Here is a 10,520-nt window from a genome sequence, read left to right as displayed (position 1 = left end):
AATTGCTTGGCTAGGACTTCCAATATTATGTTAAATAAAAGTGATGAGAGTGGGCATCCTTGTCTTGTTCCTGATCTTACAGGAAAAGCTTTCAGCTTTTAACCATTGAGTATGATATTAGCTGTGAGCTTGTCATATATGGCCTTTATTATGTTGAGGTACATTCACTCTATACTCACTTTGTTGAGAGTTTTTATCATAAAAGGATGTTGAATTTTGTCAAATGATTTCTGTGTATCTATTCAGATGATCATATGATTTTTATCCTTTATTTTGTTAATGTGATGTATCACATTGGTTGATTTGCAGATGTTGAACCATCCTTGCATTCCTTGAATAAATCCCACTTGATCATGGTGTATCATCCTTTTAATGTATTGTTGAATTCAGTTTGCTAATATTTTGTTGAGGATTTTTGCATCTATGTTCATCAGGGATATTGGCCTGTAATTTTCTTTTCTTGTGGTTTCCTTGTGTGGTTTTGGTATCAGGGTAATGCTAGCTTCAATAAATGAGTTTGGAAGTGTTCCCTCCTCTTCTATTTTTTTTGGAAGAGTTTGAGAAGGATTGGTATTAATTCTTCTTTCAATGTTGAAGCCATTTAAATGGCTGATTAATTATTCTTTAAATGTTGAAGCCACTTTAAAAAGGAAGCCATCTGGTCCTGGACTTTTGTTTTTTGGGAGGTTTGTTGATGGCTGATTCAATCTCCTAACTAGTAATTGGTCTGTTCAGATTTTCTATTTCTTCATGATTCAGTCTTGGTAGGTTGTATGTTTCTAGGAATTTACCTATTTCTTCTACATTGTCCAATTTGTTGGCATATAAATGTTCATAGTAGTCTCTTATGATACTTTGTATTTCTGTGGTATTAGTTATAATGTCTCCTTTTTCATTTCTGATTATATTTACAAGTCCACTCTCTTTTTTTCCTAGTGGGTCTATCTAAGGGTTTGTCTATTTTGTTTATCTTTTCAAAGAACCAGCTCTTAGTTTCATTGCTCTTTTCTGTTATCTTTTTAGTCTTTCTCATTTATTTCTGCTCTGATCTTTGTTATTTCCTTTCTTCTACTAACTTTGGGCTACTTTGGGCTTTGTTTGCTTTTCTTTTTCTAGTTCCTTGAGGTGTAAAGTTGGGTTGTTTATTTGAGATCTTTCTTATTTCTTGATGTAGGCATTTATTGCTATGAACTTCCCTCTTAGAACTGCTTTTGCTGCATCTCTTAAGTTTTAGTATGTTGTATTTCCATTTTCATTTATTTCAAGGTATTTTTTTGTTTCTCTTTTGATTATTTCTTGACCCATTAGTTGTTCAATAGCATGTTGTTTAATCTCAACATCACTTTCACCACTTTTATTCAGTATTGTACTAGAAGTTCTAACCAAGGCAATTGGCAATAGAAAGAAATAAAAGGCATCCAAACTAGGAAGGAAGACAATATGCAGATTACATTACTTTGTGTATAGAAAAGCCTAAGGAATCCACTAAACATCTATTAGAAGTAATAAATGACTTCAGCAATGTTGCAGGATAAAAGATCAGGATAAAATATACAAAAATTAATGGTATTTCTATACATTATCAGTGAATGATCTGAAAATAAAATTAAGAAAACAACTCCATTTACAATAGCATCAAAAAGAATAAAATACTTAGGAATAAATTATACAAAAGAGGTGTAAGACTTGTGCTCTGAAAACTATAAAACATTGTTGAAAAAAATTAAAGAAGACCCAAATAAATGGAAAGACATTCGTGTTCATTGATCAGAAAATATAATTTTGTTAAGACGGCAATACTCCTTAAATTGACGTACAGATTCAACAAAAGCCCTATCAAAATTCCAACTGCCATTTCTTAAAGAAATTTACCTGCTGAACCTGAAATTCATATGGAAATGTAACGGATCCAGAATATCCAAAACAATCTTGAAAAAGGAGAACAAAGTTGAAAGACACTTCCTAACTTCAAAATTTACTACAAAACTACGGGAATAAAAACAGTGTGATAGTGACATAGATCAATGGAATAGAATTGACAGTCTAGAAATAAACACTGCATTTGTGGTCAATTCATTTCTGACAAGGGTGCAAAGAATTTAATGTGGGAAAGACTAGCCTTTTTCAACAAGTGGTGCAGGAACAACTGGATACCCACATACAAAAGGATGAAGTTGGACCCCTTTCTTACACCATACACAAAAACTAACTAAAAATGGATCATATGAGCAAAAACAAAACTCTAAGAAGAAAATAAAGGAGTAAATCTGTGTGACCTTGGGTTAGGCAAAACCTTCTTACATACGACACCAAATGTACAAGCAACAAAAGAAAAAAATAAATAAATTGGACTTAATCAAAATGTAAAACTTCTGTGCTGCAAATTATATCATCAAGAAAGTGAAAAAACAACCCACAAAAATGAGAGAAAGTATTTTCAAATCATATATCTGACAAAGGGCTTGCGTCCAGAATATGTAAAGAACTCTTATGACTCAATAATAAAAAGGCGACCCAATTAAAAAAGAAGCAAAGGATCTGAATAGACATTTCTCTAAAGCAGATATTTAATGGCCAATAAGCACAGAAAAAGATGCTCAATATCATTAGCAATCAGAGAAATGCAAATCAAAACCACAATGAGATATCCCTCCACGCCCACTAGGGTCTATAATAAAAAAGATATTAACAAGTGTTGGTAAGGATGTGGAGAAACTGGAACCTTAGTACATTGCTGGTGAGAATGTGAAATGGTGTAGCTGTTTTGGAAAACAGTTTGTCATAAAATTACCATATAACCCAGAAATTCCCCTCCTAGATATATACTCAAGAGAAATGAAAACATATGTCTCCACAAAAACTTGTATATAAATGTTCATACCAGAATTATTCAGAATAGCCAAAAAATGGAAACAACCCAAATATCCATCAATTGAGGAATGGATAAATAAAATGTTATATCCATACAATGTAATATTATTTAGTAATAAAAAGGAATGAAATACTGATACATGCTACAACATGGATGAACTTTGCTAATTGAAAGAAGCCAGTCACAGAAGACCACATATTTTATGATTCTATTTATGTGAAATGTCCAGAATAGGCAAATCTATAGAGGTAGAAAGCAGATTAGTGGTTGCCTAGAGCTGGGCAGGGGAAGGATGGGGTGGGACCACTAACGGCTATGGGGTTTCTTCCTGGAGTAGTGAAAATATTCTCAAATTGTTTATGGAACTGATTGCATAACTCTGTGAACACATTAAGAAAGCATTTAAATGGTTGAATTGTATAGTACGTGAGTTATATCTCAATAAAGCTGTCTCAACAATAACAAAAAAAATGAATGATCAGAGTGTTCCAAGCAGAGGGTACTGAAGAGGCAGAAAGATATGGGCTATCAACCAAGTAGTTTGAAATGTAGTAGGAGAGTAGTCAGGAGAGAAATCAGCAATAAGCAAGATGATGCTAGAGAGGTAGGGTAGGGCTGAATCAGAAAGAGCTTTGTATGTCATACTAAGGAGTTTGGATGTAATCCTAAGGAAGAAGAACCTATGAGAGGTAGGCTAGGGCTGAATCAGAAAGAGCTTTGTATGTCATACGAAGGAGTTTGGATTTAATCCTAAGGAAGAAGAACCTATCAAAGGACTTACACAGAGATAACCAGATTTGTGTAGTATAAAAATATATCTGGTCTCTATGGTGCAAATAGATTGGATGGGACCTAGAGATTGGGTTAATTTGCAGTAACCAGGCAAGTGGTATATCAAAGAGATATTTAGGAGAAAAAATCAATAGGACATTGCTTGGAGGAAGTAATGTAACCTGACCCTGCATTATTAGCAGCAAGCACTTTTTCCCCTTTTGTAGGTACAGATAAAGTGATACTCCCTTTTACAGAGCCTAATTAATTATTCATATTTTCAAGCCCTCACACATTCACTTTAGGACTACACTCTGGACATTGATCTATGAACAAGATCCAAAATTCTTTCTACTGTTGACTTTCCCAGTGGCATGGGGCCAGCTCTTTATAAGCCTGAGTTTCAAACTTCACCATTTGAAAATATATAATGCTAATACCTGGGTGTAATGTTCTGGCTTCAGAAACTAAAGGATTAAAACTTTTCCTAAGGTAAATTAGGAAAAATAAATTATAGAATCAGCTCTAGAAATTGGGTAGCTAAACAGTTGTTTAAAAATAGTTATCCTGGGGCCGGCCCCGTGGCTTAGAGGTTAAGTGCGTGCGCTCTGCTGCTGGGGACCCGGGTTTGGCTCCCGGGCACGTACTGATGTACCGCTTGTCAGGCCATGGTGTGGCAGCGTCCCACATAAAGTGGAGGAAGATGGACACGGCTCTTAGCCCAGGGCCAGTCTTCCTCAGCGAAAAAAAAAAAAGAGGAGGATTGGCATGGATGTTAGCTCAGGGCTGATCTTCCTCACACACAAAAAAAATAGTTATCCTCAAGTTTATATAGACCTTTACACAAAAAGATAGGTTTTCAAAAATTCTTTCCCTGACTGAGAACAAAATAAGAAAAAAAGGGCTTAAACCAAACCAAATGGTCTTATAGAGAATAACTCCTGATATGGAAAATTATTTAACAGTGGAATGGATAACTAAAGCCAGTTGGGCAACTCTTTCTCCGGTCTTAAAGGATAGATTTTCATATCTGTGGGAAGGCTTTGGTGTGGCCCTGTCCATCAGGAGTGGTGCCAGCAGCTCCTGGGCAGAACAGCAAGAACTTTAGTGAAGGAGTGCCCAGAATCTTCCTTGGCCCTTTCTTGCATTGGTCACAGCATTCTGTAAAGAATGTTCAGTGAGCTCTGATGGTCTCTTTGAGTCAAGGGAGTCTGGTTACATTTCTGTGTGAAAATAAGAACAAGAATCCCTGCTCACTAGTAGATGCCCTTCAGATACCTACCTTCCACGTTAGAGACAAAGCCCAGACTCCGCTTCAGGTCAGAGCAGATAGAGTGGAGACACCATCGGAATTTTGCATCACAACGATACTTGTTGGCACCGCAAGTATCGTAACAGACATCCAGCTGGTTGCAGCACTTGGTCATTGCTGGAATGCCCAAGTCCATCTGGGGAAAAGTGAAGCAAGAAAAGAGAAGGAAGAAAATGCCACATTTAGACCAAGGACCTTGCCCACTTTGTTATTAACTAGCCAGTTCTCAAATTCCTGTTATATGTTCAGATCAATTCAGAAACACCAGTGACTGGAGAGAATACGTCAGGTTAACAGACACAGGAGGCTAAATTTCAATCACAGTTTAGTTATTAGTTTAATAACTCTGAATGATCTATTTTTCTTCTTTTTATTTTAGATTTTAGTAATTTTCAAATTCACAGGCCACTACGGTGAAGAAAATAGAGATCAGAAAGTTAATCAAGAGGGCAATGCTGGGCCGGCCCCATGGCTTGGTGGTTAAGTGCTCGCGCTCCGATGCTGGTGGCCTGGGTTCGGATCCCGGGCGCGCGCCGAGGCACCACTTCTCCGTCCATCCTGAGGCCGAGTCCCACATACAGCAACTAGAAGGATGTGCAGCTATGACATACAACTATCTACTGGGGCTTTGGGGGGAAAAATAAATAAATAAAATCTTAAAAAAAAAAAAAAAAAGAGGGCAATGCTTCGAGACTTCCAAATTTGAGTAAACCTACATTATGTGAGATTCTGTTTGAGCAAAGGATTCCAAGGCTCGGTATGAAAAATTAAGCCTCAGTTCATCAAGAGGTCACCAGCATTTATCAGGGACCTGTCCCGTACAGCACTGTTTTAAGGTGTGTGTATGTGTCTGTATGTGTTGGGGAGCAGAGTGGGGTATAGAACGCATAGTTGCTGACCACAAGGGGACTATGGTCAAATGACAATATCCAACACACACATGTTTATTAAGCATCCCATAAACAATTGTAAGTGTTGTGGCATAAGCTAAGTTCATAGAATGCCACACATAGAGTTAGCAAACAGGAATTTTTTTGAGAGGGTTATTAAAGATGAGGGTAGACTTGGGGTATAGCAGGTAAAGCAAAGAAATAATGAGCAAACCATATGTGAGCAGGTCAGTTAGTTTGTTTAGTCTTTCAAGGGTCTTAGCAGGGTAAAATATATATACATATATATACCTAATTTTTTTTAAATTAGGGAGACATGCAAGTTAATGGATGGCTTTGACTTCCAAAGTTACTAGTTAGATTTGATAAAGAAAGGAAGGGACATGATACAAGGAGTGATTAAACAGGAGTAATCATTCTGTGGTATATAAAACAGATTGGAATGGGGTGAGTCTAGACGTGGGTAGAGCATCTTGGAATCTTTTGCAGTTCTTCTGATAATATACCCTTGGACTTGGGTGGAAGCTGTCAACATCTGGTTTCAGGGTATGGGTGGGGAAGGATAAGTCAGCTCCCATAGATTCCTTCCTCTTAGCTCTCCTTCAGTGTTCCCCTATTTGAACTTCTACTCCAAGGCCACCTAAAGCAGAATATGGACTTTGGCCATTTAAAATGCTCTTTTAGGCAAAAAAACACATATTTACATTAAGAGATAATTTAACTCATTAGATTAGGCAAAGTCGTGGACTCTGAAATTCTGGGTAAATTCCCATCATCTGATATCTGAAGTAATTACTTGGTTTGTACTTCACCCCTAAAACTAAAAATACATCACAACAGAGGTAACTGAGAATCAATGAGTATAGTGGCTCTCATTCAATTCAACTAAATTGTAAATTCTTGAACTAGTTCTAAACGATATATGTACCAGTAAACAAAGTGACATCACTCCGCAAATAGGGTGCATACCACTTCCATAGCTACTAAATTGATAACAAGTAAAATATATTAGCCAAAAGCATGTGATTTTTCTAATAAATATATACATTTGAAAGGATTGTCTTTCTTCTGTGTCCATATACATAGTATTGACGATTATGGACAAGGCTGGGCAGACAGCTGTGCAGGTTGTGCAATGCACAAGAGCATCAATATCTAAAGTGGCACCTTCCACAAGAATCATAGATTTATATATTTATTTAGAAAAATGTCTAGCCAACTGCAGTCAAACTTCCTTTTCTAACAAAATTTCCTTTTCTAACAATTTTCTTTTTCTGACAATTAAGATAAATTTCTGACAAATGGAAGAAAACTGTCTTGAAGAAAGGGAACCTTTTTCCAATTTGCACAAAATACCACATGGGTAACCAAGATTTTAGTTAGAAGATATACTTTATGCTGCTTGGAAAATTATTACAAAGTAAAATCTTTTGAATCATCAGAAAAGTGAAGTTTAGCCTGATTAAGACACAATTCAAAATCATAGTTTAGATATGAAATCCCTCTACCTACATTTTACATAAAACCTGTTTTCTAAAGTGAAAAGAGTAAAAGGGCCTTAAAAGGTCTTAAAAGAAATTAACTTATTATTTGTTTTTAGAGGAGGCTGATAGTTTGAGAAATTGCCAGCAGTGTGACAATAAACGTTTAGCCAGCAGCTAGCAGGTGTGTGTGTGGGGTGTGTGTGTGTGTGTGTGTGTGTGTGTTTGCAGGTTTTTATGATATTAATACTCCAAACATAGCTGATCTGATGCTACAGACGTGAATTCAACAGCTTGCAAAAGTCCTGACAATATAACAATCAGTTCTCACTTGTCAGTACCAGCTAGCTCCAGCACATCACTGGAAAGTCTCAGTAATTTAAATAAGTTGAATTTGTCAGATCTATTTCAAACTAAGTTATGTTTGATCCCTTAAGGCTCAGCTGATATTTGCCATGGCGACTTCAAAGGTTACAACGCAAGGGCTTATCAGAGGGACAGCTGCCTCTGAGAAAAGGAAATCAGATACTTTCTTTGAAAATTATCTCCCTTCCTCCATATCCAATTTAAAAAAACTTAATTATAGGGACCAGCCCAGTGGCATAGTGGTTGGGTTCACGTGCTCCACTTTGGCAGCCCAGGGTTCGCAGGTTTGAATCCTGGGCACAGACTAACGCACTGCTCAAGCCATGCTGTGGCAGGCGTCCCACATACAAAACAGAGGAAGATGGGCACAGATGTTAGCTTAGAGCCAATCTTCCTCAGCAAAAAGAAGAAGATTGGCAACAGATGTTAGCTCAGGGCCGATCTTCCTCACCAAAAAATAAAAAAACAATTATATTGCTCAATTATATTCCATAAGTGATCACTTCCATCAGTAATAACTCTTGGATTGGTCTTAGTTAAAACCAATCAACTAAGAAATAATGGTGGTGGTACATACACTTCCTGGTACCTTGAGACCCAGGAAATGGGAGCTGCAGCCATTCGGTTCCTGAGGCTTGTAGCCAGGTCTGGGCATTGGTGCCTTTCCTAGCAAGAGAAAGAGAGAAAAGAAGCCGGAAGAAATATTTAGAAATTAAGCATTTGGGAACATTTATCAAATAAAAATTATCTAAAAGCATATTAGTATTTCCTTCAAAAGTCATTGTTCCTCACCAGATAGTCACATCCAAATTAGGTGGTGATGATGTAATGAGGATGATGATTATGATGTCATAAAAGAGTAATAACCTTCAGATCAGTTTTGCATTTTTCTCCTAATCTCAAAAAATCTTATGAGCATTTACTTACTAACAATTCTAACATTTAAGTGCATGGCCTTGAAGATAAGGTCTATGGCGAAACCAAACCAAAACTCAAGTTGTCTTACTCCTCGATCCACTGTAAGACCATACACCATGCACAGAAAAGGAAGAACACTACCTGATCAGACACTTAGGGAAGCAAAATTGTAACAGTACCACAAATAGTTTTCAGAATAACTGGAAGGAAATTTTGCAAGATTCCATAAATGTAGAGAAAGCATTATTGACCCAAGGGTAAAGAAAACACCTCTCTGCAATATTTTAGACATTTGTATCATAGAACTAAGCAGAAACTATCTGAAAAGCTTTGAATTTCTTGGTTTCTCTTACATAGCTTTTGAGTTACTTTATGATCTTGCAAATGTGTAGAGAGAAGCTTTGTCAGTTGTATCAATGGCAGTCATGATAGATGAAGATAACCTTGACCTGAGGTGACCTCAGGACAGTCATCTGCAGTGAGTATTTTTATCCCATTATCCAGATAAGGAAAATCTGTTTAAGGAGTTGCATGACCGGCCTAAGTCAGTAAGAGGGAGAAGCTGGATATAAATCCAGATTTCCTGTTTGTGTCCAAAGCCCATGTGCTTTCATCACATTCCTTTGCCTCTTTTTAGGAGAAGGTCTTCCTTTATGTCCTTCAATAGAGTGTTATAATTTTCTCCATACATTTATTATATCTCCTACATACTGTATTATTCAGATGCTTAAACAAGATAGGTCATCTCATAAAAATCCAGAATTAAGGATCATAAGGCTGGTACGGTAAATCGGCACTTTTCTGGAACCCAGGCTGCTTCTAGCTTTCTGCTCTACCAGCCCTAGAATATAGCCCTGGCTCTCACAGTCTAAGATGGAGCTTCAGCCAACACATCCATATTACAAAGCAGCAGGATGGAAGGAGGTAGAAGTGTCACAGCCTCTCTCTTCAATAAACGCACTCCAGCATGTTACTCACATTACTTCCTCTTACTTCCCTTTGGCCAGGTCTTAATCAAATGGCAACACCTATTTGCAAAGCTGGGCTAGGAAATGAAGCTTTTATTCAACAGAGGCAGCCGTGGGCCCAGCTTAAAGTTGGGAGGAGTGGCTTATTACTGTAGATAACAGAGGAGATTAGGGGACAAAAAGCAGTCTCTGCCACAGTCTGTTCGGGTATTTGTTGCTGTGGTACAACGTGTATAAGATGGTGGTTCAAGAGGGTCCCCAATGATCCCTGTCTCCTGGTGTTCATACCCTGGTGTATTGTCTCAGGGTTGGCCTTTGTGACCAGTAGAATATGGCAGAAGTGGAGATGTTGGTTCCAAGATGAGATAATGAAAGACTACAACATCTGTCTTGGGCTTACACACACACGCTCTCTCGCTCGCTCTTTCTTTCTCTCATCCTCTTTCATCACTTACTCTGGGAGCCATGTTGCAAACAGCCCCGTGGAAATGTCCAGTTGGCAAAGAACTAAAGCCTCCTGCTAACAGCCACATAAGTTTTGGCAGGAGATCCTCTGGCTTCAGTCAAATCTTCAGAGACTGTAGCATCACCTGGCAGCATGACTACAGCTTTCTGAGAAACTCAGAGCCAGAACTACCCAGCAGAGCCACTCTAGGTTTCCTGACCCTCAGAAACTGTGTGATATAATAAAGGTTTGTCGTTTGGGGTGACTTTTTACTCAGCAACATATAACTTTTGCAGTTGACATTGTGATTTGGATCTCTTTTTTCATTACATTTTTTTCTATGACATTTTTATTGAGATATAATTCACATATTATACATTCACCAATTTGATGTGTATAATTCAATGGGTTTTAGCATATTCACAGAGTTGTGTGACCATTACCACAATTTAATTTTAGAACATTTTTATCGTCCCAAAAAGAAACCCCATACCCAT

At 37.5% G+C, this 10,520-nt stretch overlaps 1 protein-coding gene across 3 annotated transcripts in view; it reads right to left on the bottom strand.

The window, feature by feature from the left end:
• The window catches only part of PLA2G12B (phospholipase A2 group XIIB), a 35,385-nt gene that overhangs the window by 12,572 nt on the left and 12,293 nt on the right, over positions 1-10,520 (bottom strand). For 2 of the 3 annotated variants that reach the window (XM_058543219.1, XM_058543217.1), the window contains exons 2-3: positions 8,270-8,358; positions 4,926-5,091 (exon numbers count right to left, since the gene is read on the bottom strand). In XM_058543219.1, the coding sequence (XP_058399202.1) occupies positions 4,926-5,091; positions 8,270-8,358 (255 nt within the window). The remainder of the gene's footprint in view (positions 1-4,925; positions 5,092-8,269; positions 8,359-10,520) is intronic. The other variant, XM_058543218.1, reaches the window with a different exon arrangement.

The sequence above is a fragment of the Diceros bicornis genome, chromosome 6, assembly GCF_020826845.1.
Source record: "Diceros bicornis minor isolate mBicDic1 chromosome 6, mDicBic1.mat.cur, whole genome shotgun sequence".
Lineage (NCBI taxonomy): Eukaryota > Metazoa > Chordata > Mammalia > Perissodactyla > Rhinocerotidae > Diceros > Diceros bicornis.
Note: the sequence above shows the minus strand (reverse complement) of the source record. Positions and strands in the feature narration are given on the sequence as shown.